Source organism: Geospiza fortis, unplaced genomic scaffold, assembly GCF_000277835.1.
Source record: "Geospiza fortis unplaced genomic scaffold, GeoFor_1.0 scaffold524, whole genome shotgun sequence".
Lineage (NCBI taxonomy): Eukaryota > Metazoa > Chordata > Aves > Passeriformes > Thraupidae > Geospiza > Geospiza fortis.
Genome location: NW_005054437.1, coordinates 1,438,118 through 1,460,438, shown reverse-complemented (window position 1 = coordinate 1,460,438; position 22,321 = coordinate 1,438,118). Strand labels below are relative to the sequence as shown.

Sequence of the window (22,321 nt, the reverse complement as noted above, 5' to 3'; positions counted from 1 at the left end):
GTGTAAAAAAATCCTGACATCTTTCTTTTGAAAGCAGAACACTGGTATTTTTGGCAAGTACCTAAATAATTCAGAGAAGTGCTTGGGACTTTGATAAGTGTTTCATGCAGTGGCTCAGTTCTTGTCTCTATTTTGCTCCTCCCCAGCCCTGGGCATGTGCCATAACCTGCAATGTTCTGGGCACCAATGAGGATGTAACATGAAACATCATCCCAGTGAATTAGGGATTGATGCTGCCAGCTCATCTTTTTGGTTACATGTACTGGGGATGATCAAAGACCAGTCTGAAGTGTCAGAAGGCTGGCCTTGAGATTTTCTTCTGTGATGGAGGAGCTGGCCTTGAGATTTCCTTCTGTGATGGAGGACCACAACTCCATCAAAATCCCAGAGACTCAGACCACATTAGGACTGTGGCAATTGCTTTTGCAGGCACAAGGAGCCCTGCCCTGTAATGGTTCAGTGTCCTGTGCATAAATTAAAATCCAGTCTTTCTGAAAGTAGGAGTCAAGGTTAAGGAGAGGGATAAGGTCCTGCTTCTCTAGAAAGCTTTCCCAGAGTCGGCCAGTGCCCAAAGTACTTGAAAATCCTTTGAAATGTGCAGGTGGCTACACTGGACCAGGCTAAAGTTGTTGGCCAAGGTAGGAGCTGTTGACCAAGGAGATTTTTGGCTGACATGCTGTTAGCCAAGGTAGCAGCATAAAAACCAATCAAGCACAAAGCAATGCTTTATCAGATGCCAGCAGCTTGTGGCCCAGGTGTCTGCTGGTGGCAACTGCTGATGCCTTTGCCTTTAATGTTCCCCCTGGGTTTTTCCTCTGTGAATTTGTCCAATTGCTTTGGAAACATTAGGGTGAGTCCTGATGGCACAACAGCATCTTTTATCTGTATGCTTAACTGGCTGAAGTGGAATCAATCAGAGCTGAGGCATCCATGAAAATATGTCTTTCCACAGCCTCTTTATTTTTTTTCCTTATTGTTTCAGGCAAAAATATCAACATTTATTACATTCCCAGTAACAGTTTAATGTGGAAATAATTTGGTTTTCATGACCAACAGAGAAGGGAGCACACTTTCTTTCTTCTTCTGCAGACATTAAATTGTAGATTGAAGCACAGGCCATGTCAGTAAAGGAGAAATGGCACCAGAAACTGTCTAGTTGGCATTGTGAAATTGTATTTTCTAAATAGATTGTTTAGTTTTACTGTTCATCCACATACATGGTGTAGGGCATAAAAAGACTGCAAGAAAAAGGTTGTATGTTGGGTTATGTAATACAGGGATGTGCCATGCCAAAAATATCTTGCCGAAAATATTATAAGGAGTATTGCTTTGTATATCTCTTAATCAGTACATCTGGTTTTACTTCAAATTATTTTCATGGGTTTTTTTGCTCTGAGTGCCCTGCCCACAAAAGCACCCATGGTTATGGTTAGCTTTGGTAATTGCTTGGGTTTCTGTAAGCAAAACAGCTTCCACTAGGCAAAATTAGGGGGTTATGTAAAAGGTTGATTTTCTGGGCAAAGAAAACCAGCAGTGTTTCTGACAACAGAAAAAAATACCCTTAGATACCATCTTGTGTTTCTCTGCTTCCTAAAATCCAAGGAAAAGCAAGGAATATAAATGAGGAAGATTTAATTGGAAGTGTCACGTACAGAACGTGTGGAAATTTAGTTTCGACTGAAAAGTAACTTGTCTCACTAGAGAGAGAAATGCAGATGTGAGAGAAAAATACAGGTGACTGAAAGAAATGCAGATGTGTCTGCCCCTCCAGGACAGGAGCACAGTGATACAGAAAATTGAATGAAGTAGGGATAAGACTTCTGAAGTCTCATTATAGAGCTGGTTGTTTGCTTGTCTTTCTCAAAAGAAAGAACCAAATTCAAGCAGGTGTCCTCTGCTGCCTACTGCATGTCAGTACTCCCAAAAATAGTTAATTGTGGCAATCTTGGAGGGAAAATCAAACCCATCCATGTGGGTGGGTGTCTTGTAAGCCTGATGGGATGTACACAGCTATCAAGAAAGGAATGGAACTGAGGATGTAAAACTGAATATGGATGAATATGGCCATTACACGTGCCTGAATCACTAAGAGCACCAAGGAGTACTGCCCCCATGTTCATGACTAGAACAAAAATTTCAATTTTTCTCATGAAAAATTTCCAGTGGAATGCCAGACAGAAAATTAGGCTGTTCATTCTGGAAATGCCAGCTGGGAGCTGGTGTCAGTAGTTCCTGTCCTCTCCCTCCCTGCTGGCAAGGTTCCGAACACAAGCAGCACTGAAAACAGAGTCCTCCCCTCCCTTTGCAAGCTGGGGATGGGAGGTCTCCCCTGCTCTGATCCATGGCAGATGCTTCAGTAGTTCACTCCTGCTGGTAAAAAAAAAAAGATTAAAAAAACCCCTATATTTTCTTCATAAAGCAGAACCCTCTCACAGAAAATCACCTGAAACAGTAAACCCCAATACTCAGTTGAAAAATTGTTTTCATGGCTATTATCAAGAGACAATAGGTAGAAATGTAGTTAGAATATGATGAAAACAAGATGCCCTTTTTGCCTGTGTGGCACTTTTAGAGCCTTTTTTACAGTATTTCCTACAGAGAAGCTGGGCAGGGAGAAAGGGTTATTTGTAAATATTTGATATTCTCAGACCTGGGCACTGTAAACAAAATTAATCTTCTCATTTCCCATTCTTTTCTGCTTTCATGACTTTCTGTAGCTTCTGGATGAATTCTTTCAGACAGATGTTGAATGTTTTAATTTCAAGTTATCCGCATTCCAGATGGACTCGATGTCACCATAGTCTGTTTCCTTGTGATGTATGCCAGACATGCAGCAGTCATGAACCTTAGATTTATCATGCTTTATCGTGAAAGGTTGCATCCCAGTCGTTCCTCCTCTCAGTGGGGGATGTTGTCTTGGTAGGGAAGTGTTGCAAACCTGTCTGAGGAAGGACAGTGGTGCAATCAAATTGAACAAGAGACTGACGTGCATGGGAGGGCAGAGGAGATGGGATGACCTCTATGCAAGGTCTTTGCTGGAACTGCTGTAGTAACCACAGAAATCATGATGTTTTCGTGTGGTTTTCAGCCACATTAGGACCTCCTGCTTCCTGAAGCCGAAGAGCTGGGTCTTGTTTTCCAAAGTTATTTTTATGGCAGTTTCTTTGCCACAAACTGCTGTCTGTTTAAGTGAGGTCCCTCTGTCATTCACAGCATGGCCAAAAAGATCAGGGATGTGGAATGCAGAGAGAGATGTAGGAGAGACATGCCACATCTAGCACAGCTGGTGGGGAGGGCTGCTGCTTCCTCCTCCTGCTCCCCAGCTTCCTTTATCTCCTCACCCACTAACTGCTGCTGTAGAAACCTGTCTGCAGAGGCTGGACCAAAGCTGTACTTGCAGCTGCCATAGAGAAGATTTGGTACCCTTAGTAACCAACACAAAACCAGAATCATTAAGGTTGGAAAAGACTTTTAAGATCACTGAGTCCAACCTTTGACTGTCGATTAGACTAGAGCACTTAGTGCCATGTCCCGTTATTTCTTAAACACTTCCAGGGACGGTGACTCCACCACCTCCCTGGGCAGCCCATTCCAATGCCTGACTCCCCATTCAGTGAAGAAATTCTTCCTGATGTCCAACCTGAACCTGGAACAGCTTGAGGCTCTTATGTTGTCACTTGTTGCCTAAGAGATGAGATGAACCCCCACCATGCTACAAGCTCCTTTTAGGTAGTTGCAGAGAGCAATAAGGTCTTCCTTGAGCCTCCTTTTCTCCAGGCTAAACTATCCCCAGCTCACTCTCACTGGATTTCCTGTGCAGACCCTTCACCAGCTCCATTGTCCCTCTCTGGACATGCTCCAGTACTTCAATGTCTTTCTTGTACTGAGTGGCCCAGCACTGGGTACAGCCATGCAGGTGCTGGGCCCAGCAGTACCCAGTACAGAGGGACAATCACTGCCCTAGCCCTGCTGGCCACACTATTTTTGATACAAGCCAGGATGCCCTAAGCCTTCTTGGCCACCTGGGCACACACTGGCTCATTTCAGCTCTTACCCAGCACCCCCAGGTTCTTTTCCACTGGGCCCCTTTCCAGGCACTGCTATCTAAGCCTGTAGTGCTGCATGAGGTTGTTGACCTCACTTGACCAAAGTGCAGGACCTGGCATTTGGCCTTGCTGAGCCTGAGGTTTGGGGTTATGTTCTAGGGCCTGCTGTGAAAGAGGCCAGAGAGTTTCTATTCCACATCAACTTCTGCTGTTCCCTTTCTCTGAGCAGCTTCTTCCAGGAACCCTGTGGCCCTGGCCCCAGAAGCCTGGATGGTAGGGTGGGTCAGTGATGCTAAAATTGCTGCAACATAAAAGGAGTTTTGCAACAGAATGAGCATTTTAATTACAGAGATTTATTCATAAGTAAAAGCTTAAAATGGATTAAATTACAATTTCCCAACTCAGGAATTTGAAACTGGTGCAAATAGTTGTCCATAGTTCTGTAAAGGCCTGATTCCCCATGTCCTCTGAATGAAGATGTTGTTTGAATTTGCACTAGCTGCAATGATATGGTAATCTCTTAATTATCAAGTGGTTTCTCAGGTTGCTGGGTGATTTCAAAATGAGTTTCACCTGTGGCTTTTAGCTCCACATGAGTGGAAAGGCATTAGCCCCTCTGTGCTGCACTGCTTGTACTTCAAGAATAAATGCAAGGATTTAGCTTTTTATGGGCAGGGAATAAATATAAGCCATTTGTCTACATCGTGATTCTCCTGCAGCCTTGCTCTGCTTCCTTCAGAGGAACTTGTCTGGTCTCCCCTCCTCATGCTGGGAAGTGGAAATGGAGTCTTCCATGCTTTGCTAGCAAGCCAGGTGGTACCTTTTGAGATGGTGATTTTCTAACCTGTTAGAAAGCCTGGAGTACACAGCTGGAATTAACAGCTGCAGCTGTTAAATAACAAACGTTGCCACACCTGAGTCTTCTTAAACAAAGCAGCTTCCCTCCTCCCTTCTCTGCCTATGGAACCAGTGCTGGTCTTCTGTCTGTGGGTCTCCCTTCCACGCAGCTCCTTTGCAAAGCCAGAGGCAGTGTTGCCTGGGTCTCCAGGAGGGAAATCATCTCTTACCATGCATAAAACCAGCATATGCATCTTTTTCTGCAGGTATGTAAGGAACAGCCCATCACTTCCCAGTTTCTTAAGTGGACCCATCACTTTCTTAAGTGGGACTGTAGAGGTCCTTCCTCTGTGGATTTCTTAGGCTGTGTGTATGTCTGCAGCTGCTGCCTCTGCTCTGTGTTGGGGCAAAGTCTTGCAGGGACTTAAATTATTAAATGCAGGCTGAAATCCTAGAGATTTTAATGGGATTTAAATACAAGCTGAAGGTGTGCTCAGGTGTTTTCTGAAACCAGACCTGAAGCACACAGGTAGGTTCCTTTTGGACTTTGATTCAGGGAGGCTGGATCAAGATTGTAGCTTCCAAGATCATTTACAAAATTCACTGATGTTGCTGTGAAAACTGTGAACTAGTTGGCATGCTCCTTGCTCTTGCTCTTGATCTAGGAGGCACAATCGCTTTAAAACCACTGAGCTTTTCCCAGTCTCTGAACTCCATGGGAAAAAAACAAAAATGGGGGGAAACCCTTCCCTCTTCCTTAACGTTTTTAAATCCTGTGCCTCTTTCCCAGTGTTTATGTTCTCACCAGCCAGCGACAGCCCACTCCCCCCAGCGAGACACTGCTCTCCTTTGTCTGAGCTCCACACAGGCATTTGCACTCACGGGTTCTATAATTTATGGCTGCCCCGGCGCTGAACCCATGCGGCCCCGTTTCTGCTGCTTTCTGTGGCAGAGCTGAAGCTGCAGCTCCGGTCTCCAGCAGCAGCAGCCAGGGCACCTGAGGCCACTCAGCTGCCATTGCTGCAGCACATCCAGCCTTCATGCACCTGTAGGGTGCTCACCACAGCAGGACAGCCACCACTCTGTCAGAGGTGACAGGGCTGCCCTGGCACTGGCTCTATTGCTGATACCACTGGTTTATAAGCTAAAACTGTTTGTTTTCAGTGTAGTTCAGTGCTTTCTGTTGGGAAGCAAGTCTTGTCTGATACTGGTTTCAAGCGCTGCAAGTGAAGGGTCAGGGATGGCTGAGATAATTTGACCACAGTTTTGGGGAGGGGGTGTTCACAAATTGGTGGGTTGTGTGTTTTGAAAGACAGAAACATTGTCATTGTAGGCCCTTGGCAGCTTGTTGGCTTTGCAGTTCTGTTATAAAATGGACTGAAAATTTAATTTTCTTTTTTAAAAAAAACAATAAAGAGCAAACATAAAAAAGCTAAACCAAAAAAATTCCAAGAGGACCTTGATATACTTGTGACATTCACCGCTTTGCAGCCACAGATTAGGAGGATTTAGGGAAAAAAATTCTTGTTGATATTGATTAACTGCCTGCCTGTGTTTTCTGCACTTCCCTATAAGGCATCTGGTACTCTGTCACAGACACAGCAATGCTGCATCTGAGTAGCACGAAGGTAGCCTCTGGGTTTTATGGCTTGGCTGCGCATGAGGCTGTGATGTCCCCCTGCCCATGGGCCAGGAGGGGATGTGTAGCACCCACACAGCTAGAATCTGCTGTTCTTTTGGGGATATGGAGATAGGAAATGAGGAGGTGAGCAGTGTCACAGCTCAGCACTTTCTCATGTTTTAAGTGTTTTGTGCAAGAACAGGATGGAAGTGTTTTGTGCAAGAACAGTGCTGAGGCTAGAGAAAAAGAGTTTTTTTCTTTTTCTGAAATTTTTGTTCCACAGCAGTTTTTGGCCTGTCTCCTTTTGTGAATATAGCAGAAAGTAGAGGGAAGCCCATATGGTTTGGTTTGGGTTTTTTTTAATGTATGTATAGATAGATACAAAATCTGATCTGGGGGGGTAAAAAGTGGCTAAAAGCCACTTGTGGCTAAAAGCCTCATGTGGCTTGTGTCATCTGTGGTCTCCAGTGACCACTGTCAGTCAGAGGGGGAGCAGCATCTTCTTATCTTGTGCCATTTTCCATGGGAGACCTAAAAGGCTGCTCTAATTTGCAGCACTGGCTGGATTTCTGCATCTGGGAATGACTGGTTAGAGGAAGGCTCTGAAGGAGAGAAGCTGATGGGCAGTGAAGGAAATAAAAACATTCAGCAAGGTGCAATGACTGTGTTTGATGGGGCTTGGTTGAGCATGAATGGGGCAAGCTCATCTTACTGTGTGTTCGATTCATGTGGTGGGAGTTGCTCTGCAACCTGGCTAATGCCCCCAGAGTGGCTTTATCTCCCCTGTTTCACTGCAGTTGCATCATTAATTGCCCAAACCCAAGCTGTTGCATCTGCCCCACCCCTGTTTCTGACACGCTGTGAATGCACACTGCACACTGGGGAGGAAAGGGAAGACAGAAACAGCAAAATGCAGAAGTGTTTTTCTTCTTTGAACCAGGAAGCGTTTTGATTGAGTTCACTACTTTATTACAGTTTCACTTCTTAATTGTCTAGCTTGCAGATCACAGCTGAGTGTGGGAGTCTGCGGTAGCCACCTCTAGCGGGACATTTCTGAGTGAGGCTGGTGAGTGCATCCTCTGTGGTGATGCTGAAAGAACACAAACTGCTGAGATTGCAGTTTCTTCTGAGCCTGCACTGCATCTGCTCAGTTTGATTCCTCAAAGGCACAAAGACTCATAGGAGCAGAGGATCCTCCTCCTGCTTCCCATGCTTGTCTTCCTCCTCTGCCATGCCAAGACTGTTCCTATTTACTGGAAAGGAGGGAAGGTGGTTTTGTCTTAGACACAATCCTGATATCTCCTTTCACTATGTTCTCCTTGAGGTTTGCAGAGGGATTTTTACCCAACAGCAGTTGCAAAGGTGGTTCACTAAGACTCAGACCATTGTTCTTGGTACAAGTCTGCATTAGTTTCCACTGAAATGACACTTCCAGGTTGCCTAGACACAGGCATTCACTGGCAGCAGGATTGGGATTCATTGGCATCTTTGGCTTGCAAAGGCATCAGGAACTGAAGGCTGACCTTGTGTCATCTTTCTGTCCCAAATCCAGTTACAGGTAAAACTTATCCTGATAAATAACCAAAGTCAAAAATGTCAATTTTCCGCTTGAGGGAGGCAAGGTGGAAATTTGCTTTAGTTTTAATAGCCAAAGGCAAGAACTCCAATTGCTTAGAGTACATGTCTTCCTGCAGTCATACATTCTGCTTCTTGGGGGATAAAGGATTTAGAGGATGATAAATAATCTCAAAATTCCTTTTTTCTTTTACTTAAGGTGAAAAATGGTACTTACCGAGTCAGTTGGAGTCAGCTGCCTTCATTTCAGTGGTGATTTTCCATTTGTTGTATCCAGCAACCCATCAATATCATTCCTAAATGAATATTTCATTAAGGAATGCAGACAGAAGTGGGAGGCAGCAATTATTTACCTGATTTAGAGCTGGAACATTTTACCCAGCTTCTTCCAGGAAAAGAATTACTTTAAGTTGTGACCTCCATATCACTCAAGCTGGAGATTTTTCTTAACCAAAGCCCAGCTGATGCTTTACCTTCAGCTCATGGTGTTTCTTACTGATGAGCACTGCAGGCTCAGTCTCCCTCCAAGGGAGAGCTTTGTCCAGCAGAACTCTTCCAGCAGTGGATCACATCATGTCACTAGCAACAGGAAAATCCACTTGACTATTATGATGCTTATGTGTGGGAGGAGTGAAAGACCTTTTGAAAAACAGATGGACTTTCTCTTCTCCAGCTGTATCTGTCCATTGCATGCTAAGTACTGTTTAAGTGATGGGGCACAGCTCTTTATCTTAAAGGTCATTATTAACAGCATCAAACTCAACAGTCATCCTGTTGCTTAAACGTCAGAGAAAGCACCCTGAGTATTTTTAATACTTTTTTCTTCCAACAACCAGAAAAAGAGAATTGTCTTGAGGCAATGGACTCAAAGTTGCCCATCAGGGGAGTGTGTGATGGGAATCTGTTGAGGATGGCAATTGACTATAAAGCAGTGCTGCAGTCTAGCTCTTCACTGTGTTAGGAGCTGGATCAATGGAAAATACAGGGGTGAACTTCTGCTGGATGTAGCAATGTTGCAAATAAGTCATGAAACCACCTGGTGACTGTCTCATGCTTTCAGGCTTTAATTTTTACATCATCAGGCATGCATGAGTGAGCATGATATTTTGGGCTAGATAGATGCTGCCGTGCATGACCCATGCTTCAGAGCGCTGCAGCTCTGAATGTAAATGTAATCCCATCCCAGGCAGCTAAGTGTGGTGTTTTGCTCTCCTATGTCTTCTCTTATTAAACCAGACCTCTTGTATGCTCTGTGGCACAGTCTTCTGCACAGAATGAAACAGCCAGTGATAAATACTGAGATTTTCTACCATCTACCTACCTCTGAAGTATTTAAATGAGAAAGCTGTCTGCAGTAGTCTTTGAAAACAGATCATTATGTTGTATGAAAACAGCAGTTTTTCCCTCCAAAATCAAATGATCCTAGCAAAAATCAGAAAGAGGATGTGGAGGAACTACAGGCAATTCACTCTTTAAAAAATGGATTTAGAGTTTGATATTCCCTTACTAGGATCTGAATAGCCTATTCAGATAATGTCTGGATATAAATGCTAGATATAATTGCTAGATAGAAATGCTGAGAATGACTAATCAGCAAATTGTACTCTTAGGCTTGCCCAGACACACATTCTAAAAGGAAATTATTGCTATTAAACATTTTCCATTTAATGACTTGTGTTTTCAGCTCTTGGAGGCTGCTTGACAAAATGAGAATGAAAAAATCAGTAGGTAACTGAGAAGTCAGCTCACAAGCAAGCTCAGAAATGGTGCAGTTGAAGTCTTTAGTAGTCATTATGTACCTGGAGATTACCATTATCATTTCCATCACTGTAGCTGAGCTGGCTGTGAAATTATAACTGCTTGTGGTTTTTTCAATTATTGTTTCCAGCAGCTGAAATAATTTTGAGCCACCGTTTTGTTACAGGCATTTTGTTCCTTCAGATCTTTCCTATCCACTCTTGTTCTTCAAACAGCTACCTCTCCCAGTATTCCTTGGCCCAGATTTCAAGAGACCTTTAGAACGTAGTTAAACTTCTGGATTGCTTTCACCCCTTGAACCCTTGTTTGAACATAGCCACTTGCTTGAACCTTTCATTTTTTTTCTTTTTAAGTCATCCAAATTTAGGCCTCTTGGATGAAAGCTCAGCATCCTGACCCTCATGGTAAATATGAAAAGACAAATATTGTGCATGCAGCACTGGTTTCTTTACCAAAACACATATGTATGTTGTCACAGAACAAAATAGTTTTTTATTCCTACATCTTAGACTGGGATCAGGATATTCAAAATGTAATAATTGCTTACATTAAGAAACCTGCTGCTCTGTTGCTCTTTTCTCCACAAGAGGAGCTCAAAAGATCATTCTTTTTTTCTTTATTCTTAATCCAGTTCTTCAGTGGAAATGGATGTTCTTTTTATTGAATCCATTTATTTAATTGCTGCTTCTGGAAAGCTATTTCATGGCCCACAAGAAGTTAGAAAAGCTTGGATATTTTCTTTTTTATTGGGTTATAAGGTTTGCTGTGGGGAAGGTTGGTGCAGAAGTCGTTTAGAAATCTGGTCTTATTGTTGCACCCACCTCACTTTATGCACTCTGGTACCCCAGGGGGACAAAAGGAGCATCCTCCTTCCTCACCTGTGTGGAACAGCTCAGTGTCACACATTTTGCTATGGAGTATTTTTTCTTGGCCCATAATATGTGAGCTCTGTCACTGGTCACTCTTATGCCATGTTGATAGCCATGGAAAATCTTTTGATGTGTGCCTTCAAACTCTGTTGGTGGAGGCACAGAGCCAATCTGGATACAAATAATCTTCTCAACCCCCCCACCTCCCTGGTTATCACCCTCTGTTGTTGCTTGTGTTTTGGACAGCTGGGCAGGACAGAGCAACCTTGCAGTAATAGATGCAACCACCTTGAATGATCCTGGTTTCACCCCTGAGCAGAGAGTGCTGGGGTTTTATTCCTTAGAGGAATTTCCAAGTGTGAACCCTCAGACTGAGCTGCAAAGCCTCGCTGAGGGATGGCTCTGTTCCCAGAGACTTCCCTGTGTGGCCGCCCACTCTGCCTGTCTCTGCCATCGATTTTCCCTCCTGAAAGACAAGCACTGACTGCAGGCCCACTCGGACCGGTGCTGCTGAGGAAGCAAGGGAAAATGAAACAAAGAAATAAGGTTTTGACTCCAGGCACTGAGCACAACTGTCATATTTTTTTTTCTCTGACACCCGAATGGGAGTTGGCTGGGATCTGTCAAGCTTCAAGTTCTCACACATTTGGTAAATATTTAGGGTCTGACTCACCACTGAATCACTCCCGTTATTTTTTTTACTCTGCTCAGAGAAATGGCTCTGCCACTTAGATAACACCAACCCTGTGAGGTCCTCTCACTTTTTGTATTCTAGCATCTCATGGTCACGTGTGCCTGTCCTCACAGTACCACATTCAGGATGGGGAGATGGCATCAGGCCTGGATGGCAGAGGGACTCAGAGGCACACTGGTCGCAGGCACCCAAGTTCTTCTCTGACACGAAATCCAAAACTGACCAAAAGCTCCAGCCATCAGCTGGTGACATCCTAGCTCCTTAGTGCTTGATGGGTCACACACCAGCTCCTGCTGCTGCCTGGAGGTCATTTTAGTAGCTGCACTGCCTGTATTGCTATACCTGCGAGAGATTCTGTGTAAATCAAGAAGAGCACAATTCCCCCCAGAGACGACTGTGGTCGGTGTTTTGTACCTACAGACCTCTGCTTTCATTGCAGGTGGAAGACAGCATGATGGATGTGTATGATTTTGTGTACGAGGAGGTGAGGAGGAACACCTCCAGCTTCAGGAGACAGGAACTGACTGCCATCCATGAAGCAGTAAGTTGTCTTTTACCTGCAGGAGAAAACCTTGCCCTAGGGTATCTTCCTGAGGGTTTTGGCAGGCTGGGGCTGACACCTGTGCTCTGTCTCGTGAATGCTGCAATGCCATTTTTCCTCAAGAACTGAGTCCTCCAGCCTGCTGTGGAGTCTGCTCCTCCCTTCTTATTCTTCCTTTCTCAGATCTGACCAACCAGATTACCAACAGGAACAAAGGGTCACCTCTTTGAGCATCACTGTGGTGCAAGATCTACAAAGCTTCCGCCCTGCAGCTGCCTTAGTATTTTCTGTCTCAGCAGCCCCTGTGACTTGCTCCCTGCCTGTGGTACAAGAGTGTGGATATGCACCTGGTCAAGTAGAGAGGAAGGGGCAGAAATTCCACATAGTCCAGCAGTAGTATTTGCAAGTGGTTATTCCTATTTATCCTCAAGTTTGTGTCTGAGGAGAACTGGAGACTACATAGCCTCTTACAGAACTGGAGACTGCTATCAGGCTCCCAAAAACCACTACCCAGGATGCTGTTGGTCTCTGTAGCTCAGCAGGTGGGCAAGGGTGGTTACCCAGAGCACAGGGAGGACACTTGCCCCCAAAGCTGCAGGAGATGAGTGAGGATGTCCCCCACAGTGAGAAACTCCTGAATCCCTGCTGAGTAAAGGAGATGCCATTCCCTCGCACAGCAGGGCTTGTTTGGGGAGTGAGTTCATGGCACACACAAGGCTGGATGGGGAGGTCAGCCCTGCTCAGCTGTTTCCAGACACCTCCCACACAACTCCCTGTATCCTTCTGTGTTTTCTCAAATCATCATAACAAGCACATTTCCAAGCTGTTTCTATCTGTGCTTCTCAAAACACAGAAGAAGTCAAATGTTCCTTTTTGCAGTGGTGGTGGTGGCCCTCTGAGCCATGCCCAGGCATGGAAGTGCTTGCCCTCAGGGTTGTGGAGCAGCACTCCCAGGGTCCCATTTGACAAGGAGAACCAGGCACAATGCCTGGCTTCACCAGTTACTTGTTTTAGTTGCCACTTGAATTGATGGAGAGAGAAGCAGTTTTTCTACTCCTGTTTTTTTTTTTCCTTCTGCCAGAGCTCCAAACTGTCCAGTGCACCACAGCTACAGGAAACCAGCTCCCTGGTGGGCGTTGCTGGGGATCCCCTCAGCCCATAACAATCACTGGAAACATGAGTCTATGCATCCCTGGGCTTTCTGGAGCAGCCACTGAGAGCATTAATATGACCACAGAGGAAGGGCTCGGCCCCATTCCCGGGCAGGAGTCCTGGGGGAGCATGAGCAAGTTTGAGACTATCCACAGATCTCAATCAGATCTATCCACCTCCCCTGAATTTAGCCTGCGTTGCTGCAGTTGTTGATTCCTATGGGCTGTGCTCCTTGCCACCCTGGCTGGGTAGCCCTGCCTGGGGCAGCAGGGGCCCGTTGCCAGCACCTCCTGTTGCAGCAGCTGGTAGCAAGGGGAGAGCCCTGGCAAGCAGCTGGCAAACTTCTCCCTCTCTTGCAGTTCCTTTGCTGTGGGAAACACTCTCCTTTTGGGGACACAACCGATGTTGAGAACAAGACATGCCCACCTGACCAAGTGCACAATGAAGGACAGGTAAGGGAAAGGATTCTCCCACACCATAGTGGGGTTGTGCCTCTACTTCCTAGCTATCAATACCTCACTGGTGATAAAGTGATAATGAGAATTGTGCTTTTTGATGGTTTGGGGTTGAAACAGGTTGGGATTTGTTTTGTTGAGATTTTGTTGTTTCAATAAGACTGGACATACTATGGGAGTAATGCATTCAGCTTTGGGATCCAGGACAGGAAGGGCATTGACCTGGTGGGACAAGTCCAGAGGAGGCCACCAATGATCAGAGGGATGGTGCATCTCTCCTATGAGGAATGGCTGAAAGGATTGCTTTTGTTCAGCCTGGAAAAGAGATAGCACAGAGGTGACCTAATTGTGTCCTTCTAGAAAAGGAGAAAGATGCAAGAAAGATGGAGACAGGCTTTTTGCAGGAGGATGTAATGACAGGACAAGGGGGAATGTCTTGAAACTTACAGTAGTTTTAGATTAAATATTAGGAAAAAAATATTTACTGTGAGGGTGGTGAGGTACTGGCACAAGTTGCCCAAAGAATTTAGGAATTCCCTATCACTGACAGTGTTTAAGGCCAGGTGGGGTGGAGCTCTGAGCAACCTGGTCTAGGGAAAGGTGTCCCTGCCCATGGCTGGGGGGTTGGAACTGGATGGGATCTTTAAGGTTCCTTCCAACCCAAATCATTCTATGATTGTGTGAATCGGGAGGAAGAGCCCTGGCGGATCAACAGACCTGAGATTCCTTTGCTGCTGTAGAAAGTTTTCAACATGCTTGTGTTTGCAGCCTGTCACTACCCTCCAGCTTCCTGCTCATCTCCTGTGCTTGCAGAGAGTGAGATATCACAGGCATGTACCAGAGCACAAAAAAATTGTTGCCTTTTCCACATGACACTAATTTCTGACACTTAAAATGTGTTCCAGTTAACAGCAAATGTAGAATTTGATGTAATTCCTTTTTCTCCAGGGCATTAAATAGGTATTAAAATGAGAAGCTCATGAAGCAGGGTGATGATGCCCAGCAGTAGCTTCCTCGAGTATGCTTCATTCTGGCTCTTTCAAGCATCTCAGTGAGGCTGCTGGAGAAGCCACCAGTATTAGACCGTTGTGCACTGAAGCTACAACTTTCTGAGCATATCTGTTGCACGATTATATTTCTTCCACCAGAGTAGCTAAAGCCACCAGCATCAATATTTGGTGTTTCTAGGAAAATCAAAACCACGCAGCTGCAGCAATACAAGCACGTTGTCAGGTGAAGATGTCAAGTGCTGGCAGCACCCGTGATGCACAGGCACACGTCAGCCCTCAGGGGCAGCATTTCAAAGCACAGCCTCCAGGAGTGTCACATCCCAGGGATGGGTGGAACTCGGCTCAAAGAGCAGGAAGGGAGAGCAGAACAAAGCTGGGCACCGTATGAGCGACTCATTCCTCCCACTTAGTGGTCTTTTTCCCTCGCTTGGGAGCCGGGGAAGTGAGTGGGAGGATGTGCTTTGTGTGACACAGGAAACCACAGAGTTTGGTGGCTGCACTGCATTCACTCCTGGCTTTGAATGCTCTTTCTTCCTTCTGCAAATCCCTTCATCAGGGGCATGCTCTTGCATTTCTGAAATGGCTGTCTTGGCTAACACCTCAGGGATTTCTGTAGGGCCATTGGTATGCTTAAGGCTAATGTATATTAATGCTTGCAGCACCTTGCAGAATCGAGCTGTTCATTAGTAACCTTGGGGAATGCATTTGGCACCACGGTGTGCTCTGCTTTTCTGTCTTTCCATTTCCTTCTTTCCATTTTTCAGTGGCTGAAAAGAAAAAAGTTTTTGCTTGACCACACTTAAGCACACATCCTCCACAGTCCAAAATGCATCACACCAATAAAATTGTAGGCGTGTTGTAGTAACAGAAAAGATACCACAGATGTTTGTCTTCCCAAGCTGCAGCAGCAGAAGGAGGGAGAACTGCTCAGCTGTGCAATGCTGCACCCCTTTCTTGCCTCCTTTTCTCTCTGAGGCTGTGGAAGTGCTGTTGTGGGGATAAAGCTCCCCACCAAACTGCAGTTGTCCTGCAAGGGGCATTTGTTTCTCTCTTCCCAGGACTGCCTGCGAGAGATCCAGGACTTTCTGAAGAAGCACATGAACTTTGTCTTCTCGCTCCTGGGCATCGCCATTGGCTTCACGGTAACAGTGTCTGTCCTTTCACGTTTTGGCCTGGAAAGGCAAGATCCAGTGAGGAAAAAGTATCTTAAATTAGCCCCCAGAAGGTAGAATTTTGGGTGATTTTGGATGCTAGCAGCAGAAAAACAAGCAGTGGTGGACTCTACCATGGAAATTGGGAAAGGGTCAGGAATCTGGACAGGATAATAGATGGAGGGGTTTTCCTGCAGGAGGAGGCTTCCTGCATGGTTTTTGTGCCCTAACAAGGCATGTCATCTGGCAGTGGGGAGCAGGATGCAGCAGCAGTTGCATTTCATCCACTCAGGCTTGCCTGTGTGACTTCTCCTGTGAGTGACAGGCCATGTCACCTCCCTGGGTGCTTGTGGATTATGTAGGAAGCCAGCAGCAGGGGTAGAAAAGGAGATCCAGTAAAGCCTTCATATTTTAGCAAACTTGCTGCCTCCTAGATTAACTTGGGAAGTTGCTTGTGCAGCCAGAACTGGAAGGTCTTGAAAGCTACTGAGCACCAGCAGTGGAGCTGGAGAGCTGTGCAGAAGGGGAAGGTCTCATCCTATTAATGACCACTATATGAATCTGATGAGGAACATCTCAGACAATGTGTGGGTAACTCCCAGGCTCATAAAAAGCAGGCTGCAAAGGAAAGGGGAAGAGTGTGTTGTCTGGGCTCCAAGGTTCTGTCTTTGAAGGAGTAACATGTGGAGGAGGGGTGAAATCATCTTCCGATGATGGCTCATGTAGAAAGGTTCTGAAGTTAATTTGAGGAAGAACAAAAGAGAAAATTAAATGCTGCAAGAGAAGCATATCTTTCTGTAGTGAGGGGGCTCTGGGGCTGCATGGGGGTGGTCTCTTTGTAGCTGGAGCAGGCCAATAATTAAAACCAGCCTTCTTGTTTGCCCCTCCACTGCTTGGCAGAGGTGTATCACTGTAATTACCTGTACACAAGGACTCTGAACAAGTGGTGATGCACACCAGAAAAGAGCATGTGAAAGGAGACTCCTTTCTCCACCAAGAGGGCAGATTTGGTCTGCTATGATATCTCCATGCTGCTCTCCAGATGGGATGACCTTTCTTGATTGAAAGTGTTATTTGGCGATTGTTTTATGCCTTGTGTCCACCTTGGCACATTTATGGATTAGAAGATTCTTCTCCATCTAAATAAAACCCAGAGGAACAAATGATTTGTATTTTATACCAGTAGATTAGGAAAACCATCAGGCATTGCTATGGAGCTGTAAATGTAAAGTCATGTGTGAATATTTGGTGTCACTTTACAATTTTTCTCCAGTATAAGGAGAATTTCACTGCAGCTATATTCAGATAAAAGCAGGAGCACTTTTATAACAGATACACTTTTTTCACAGCTTGATGATGTAGCCAGATAAGGCAGCTGTCTTTGAAGCTTGTGCTAGAGGAAATCTCACCACGCAGCTTGCTATTGTGATGGCAGGATGCAAGGGAAGCATGTAAAGAAGGCTGTAGCTGCTCTGATGTCACTGTCCCTCGGCCAACAATGCACACGCATCCCCAGATCAAGCTGCAAGCAAAGGCATTAGCACATTAGGGCATACTTGAAGAAAGAGCACATTGTTACAGCCCTCATTATCCTTCCCACAGCAGCCTTACCTTGGCTATGTTGCCTGTGTTAATCCTGATGTCTGATACACCAGGCAGAGTATCACAATAGAGAGGAAGTGCACTGTCCTCTGCATTTATAACTATTTGGTGTTGGTTTAGGTGTTTGTCTGTTTGTTTTGTTTTGTTGGGGTTTTTTCTTCAAACAAGACGTGTGTTGTGGTTTTTTCTCTTTAAAAAAGGCTACTATTATGAGAGGTATGTTTGTTTGCATAGAGAAATGTTCTGTGGCAGGAATTAAATCTGAATTTCCTGGTTTCATTTTATTTCTTGGTATTTTTAGGGCCAGGTTTGAGCTGTGCTATGCTAACTCCAATCAGATGTTTTAACCATGTGTTGCTTTATTTTAAATTTCCATGTGAGAAATGGTGTTCAGCACTTCACTGAAAACCAGCTCTCCTCAGCAAAATGTGATAACAGGCAATATTTATGATTGCTTATTTGCACAGATGGAGCATCATAATCAGTTACACACTTCATTGTATGCCTTTCTCATTTATTTCCTTTTAGGTTTATGGGATGTTCCTAACTTCATTCCTCTGGTTCTCCATGCACTTCAGCAGCAGCTTGTACCGGAAAGGCAAATACACCCTGCGAGAGAGGTAGAAACCTGCTGCCTGGGCATCCCTACCAGGCAGAGCCAGATCTTGGCACAGGAAGATGTCTGAAGTCACCCACAAAATGCCCTGGGAAGGTATTGTGTGGGGTCAGGTGATGGGATATATGTCACACATTTCCCTTTTCTGCACTACAACTGGGCTCAGAGATGCAGATTCCCTCAATGGGAGACATATGGGCTGTGGCTCCACAAGAAGGACACAAGGAGTTCTTTACAACCAAATGGAGAGAAAAGCCCAGCAAAAATCACAGCATTAAACAAACTTCTCTCCTGCTGTCATCAGAACAGTTCCCTGTGACCCCCAAAGATGCAATGTTTCTAGGAAGATGGCTTTGGATCACAACCCAAGATCAATGTTGCACTATCAGTAAATAAATGACAGGAAGTGTGTCACCACTGATGCGAAATGTGCTCTCCCAGAGGGGAATTTGCAATGATTAACTTTGGGCATGTTTCTGATCATGGTGGATGCTACATAGGCATCCAATGACTGTCAGTTAGTTTTCTTGTTTTCAAATGTTGCCAAATGTATAGAACTTTTGGCAGAGATCAGGACAAAAAGTCAGAAAGTAGAGAATGAGCTTTGAAACAACTGACCAACAGAAGGATGTATTTCTGTTATTCCTCCTTGCTAATGCAATACAACTTTTTTTTTGTTTTAATTCTTAGGATTTAGTCAGCCTCCTAAATCTTGATGCCACACTGATTCCACGGGGACTTGTTAAGCCACGCCTGTGTCTAACTCTGGGCCCCTTAATTTAGGAAGGATGTTGACTCAAACACATTAAGAGAAGGGCCAGAAGGCTGGTGAGGGGTCTAGAACACAAGCCCTGCAAAGAGTGTCTGAGGGAGCTGTGGTTATTTAGCCTGGAAAAAAGGAGTCTTGGGGTGACCTTATCACTCTCTACAACTGCCTGAAAGGAGGGTGTAGCCAGGTGGTGGTTGGTCACTTCTCCCAGGCAACCAGTGACAGGATGAGAGGACACAGTCTTAAGCTGTGCCAGGGGAAGTTTAGGCTAGACATTAAAGAAAAATTCTTCACAGAAGAAGGGATTGGGCATTGGAATGGGCTGCCCAGGGAGGTGGTGGAGTTACTATCGCTGGAGGTGTTTAAAAAAAGCCTGGACGTGGCACTCAGTGGCATGGTTTAGTTGATAAGGTGGTGTTAGGTCATAGGTTGAACTTGGTGATCTCCAAGGTCTTTTCCAACCTGGCTGATTGTGTGATTCTGTGATTCTGTAACTTCCGCCCCCAGCTCTGTGTTTATCAGGCTTTGCTAACCCACTGTGCTCTTGTGGTAAAAGGACTTTGATATTACACACACAAACAGAAGTTTAAATCTATAAGAGAACAGGACTGATCCCCAGCCAGCTCAAACAATACAATGTCCAACTCCACGTCCTTTTTACATCACTTTATCAATAATAAACAGAATTTGTAAAAAGCTGTCAGTCTAGCTGAAACAACAGCTCCCTGGTATGCTTTGCCCTCATGTCGAGTAGGCAGAGCAGCTTCTGAGCTGAAACTCATCATTGCAATATATGTAGCACCTGCTGTAAATTATACAGCTGTGTGAAATATCTGTTGAACCAGCAACAGCTTTCAATTCTCTTGTACATAGTGGGTTTTAGGCATGAAAAATTGTAAGTAGCAATTGTTTACTGATAAAAATGGACAACCCTATGCTGATGTTCAGGACAAGTCCTGGCCCTCTGGCAGGGGCTGCTGCATGTACAACAGCAGTACAGCACCTGGCTGGCATTTTAACCTGGGCTGCAAATACCTTGCATTGGAAAGAGTTGTGTTGTGGAGGGCTGAGGGAGGGCTGCCACTTCTCATTCCACACCCTTGGAGCCAGCAAAGCTTCATTGACTTCACTGGAAGTAGGATGAAGTTCAAACTGCCCCTGTGTATATTCAAGCTACCTTCTGGCAGTCACCAACACACCTCAGTCTGGTAGGGAATTGGGTATGATATGCACTTTCTAGTGGGGAAGTATTCACTTATACATGTATATGTCTCATCACGTATATTGATCTCTGGAAAGAGATAATCTCCCTTGTGAGCTCCAGCTGCTACTGTCAGGCTACTGCTACTGTTGTTCCTCAGGCCAGCTGGCAGCTCATGTGACTCATGGTTGCTTCAATAAAGATGAATTTCTTGCAAAAGACCATCATTCCTCCTCTTTTTTGTGCCATGCATGAAGCTGCCTGCATTGCTTGGGGGTTTACACCATGGGGGGAACTCAGTAATTCTTCCGGTGCTGGGAAGAGATACTCCCCAGGCAGCTTGTGCTTGCCAGTCCCAGCAGCGTGCTGGAGGGAGAGGATGGCCTTGGTCCTTTGGAGGAAAAGGAGTAGCTCACCAACCTCAGCCAGCTGATGGGCCAGCAGGCTGGCACCTCTCAGGAAGTAATGCAATCAGAGGCAGGAAGAATGTTTAAGGACATGTTTAAGCGGTAATGACCAGAGTATTTATATGGAAGCAATGTCTGTGGTTTCACTTTTTAAGGATTAGGTAGTCAGGTCTTGCACACTGCTCTGCATTGGCTAGTTAACTGCTGATATTCTACCATATCAAAAAACATCATGGACAAATTGGAGGAGACAATGTCATCAGCATGGGTTACCTGCTCAACCCTCATCAACAGGTACAAAAAATCTCTGTTAAAGCATCACCACCAGGACTGCTGAAGTTTTAGGTGCTCCACCTTCTCAGGTCAGTTTTTAATGTAAAGGCAGAGTTGTGGACAGGAGTACCATATATGTGATGAAGATATCTGCTTTTCTGCTCCTGAAAATTGCAGAGGGATGTCATTGCAGGGTGGCAGGAGCCCCTGCTGTTACACACAACACAAGCTTTGGGAGAAGAGTGTGTCCAGCCGCTGGCCATCTCATGAGCTTTATTCCCGTTTCACTGGCTGCTGGAGCTCCCCTGCAAGGAGCAGCACCTTCAACAAGGAGCTGACAGAGCCATGCCCAGTTGGACATGCTCTTCTCCCAGAGTTTGTGTTGTGTGTAGCAGCAGGGATGTGATGGCATCCCGCTGTGATTTTCAGAAGCAGAAAAGCAGCTACCTTCAGCTCCTTGATTTTTAGAAACCCGTTACAGAAATGTGCAGTGTTAACATTTTGTTCACAGTTGTAGAAGTGGCAATGCCGAGGGATGGCTGGATGGAACCCACAGGGTGAGTGAGTGTTAAACAGTGTTTTTACACCTCTGCCAACAAAATATCCCTGTCCTACAATGAATGTTTTTGCACTTCCTAGTCCCTAATTTTCTGCTGGCTAGGGGCAAATTACAGCTCTTGTGTGACAAGGGCAAAACCCCAGGAACTTATTGGTAAGTGGTGTAAAGATTTACACAGTGTTGAGAAGAGTGAGAGAGAGATTTTGTTGGGAGAAGAGCATGGAGCTGAGCACTGGGGATGCAATCCAGCAGCCAGACAAGGAAACACCTGCAGAGCAGTGAGCCTTCCTGAGGCTTGCTCTAGAGGAAGCTGTTTGTTATAAGCATGTCAACACTCACACTCTGCTAGGAAAGAAATCCTATTTATGTAGGCATATATGGGAGGAAAAAAAATGGAATTTTTTAACCTGGGCTGCAAATACCTTGCATTGGAAAGAGTTGTGTTGTGGAGGGCTGAGGGAGGGCTGTCACTTCTCATTCCACACCCTTGGAGCCAGCAGGTGCAAAGTTAAATATTTAGTTGTGAATTGGCTCCAGCTACTTGTCAATTAAGTTGCAGCAATTATCAGTAAGATCATGTGGGCACTTGCAGTCTGCCTCTCTCTGAGGATGCATTAGTTTCTGCTCATGAGTTACTTTTTTCCTTTTACTTTAGACAACTCCCCAGCTCTATCTGAGGCCACAGGAAGAGAGATTATCATCAGGTCAGATTGCTGTGGTCTGTGTGGCCACCTTTAGGGCTACCTATAAGCCTGTGGGGGCCAGGGAGCATCAGCCCATAGGAGCAGCAAGCACTTTTTGTGCTGCTCTCCACCTTTCACTGCCCATGCACTGCTCAGGCGCTGCTCTGCCAACAGGGGCATTAAATTCCATAGAGACCCTACATGGGGCTCACCATATGCTTGTGGCTAGACTGACCACAGCTTGCTTATGAGCTTTTCCAGCTTTTCCACTCACTCTGATGGCAGTGGACGATGCTTAGAGCACTTGTAGAAAGCACTGGTTAAATAATACAGTAACCCTGTACCAAATGTGGTGAGGAGAGATTCTCACTCTCCTCACCACATTTGGTGGTGAGGAGAATGAGAATCTTTCAACCTTGTGGTGTCCTGTCTTGACTCTAAACTGGTTTGCTATTTCTTGCCCTTTTGATCGTGTGTTTGAAAGTTCCTACTGTCCTTGAAA

General features: G+C 45.3%; 1 protein-coding gene across 1 annotated transcript in view; it reads left to right on the top strand.

Annotated features, from left to right (window-relative positions):
• TSPAN32 (tetraspanin 32) overlaps positions 1-17,935 on the top strand; it is a 28,730-nt gene extending 10,795 nt beyond the window's left edge. Inside the window, exons 5-8 of the mRNA XM_005427203.2 lie at positions 11,840-11,941; positions 13,453-13,545; positions 15,617-15,700; positions 17,840-17,935. Of these exons, the coding sequence (XP_005427260.2) occupies positions 11,840-11,941; positions 13,453-13,545; positions 15,617-15,700; positions 17,840-17,935 (375 nt within the window). The remainder of the gene's footprint in view (positions 1-11,839; positions 11,942-13,452; positions 13,546-15,616; positions 15,701-17,839) is intronic.
• The last annotated feature ends 4,386 nt before the right edge of the window (positions 17,936-22,321 follow it).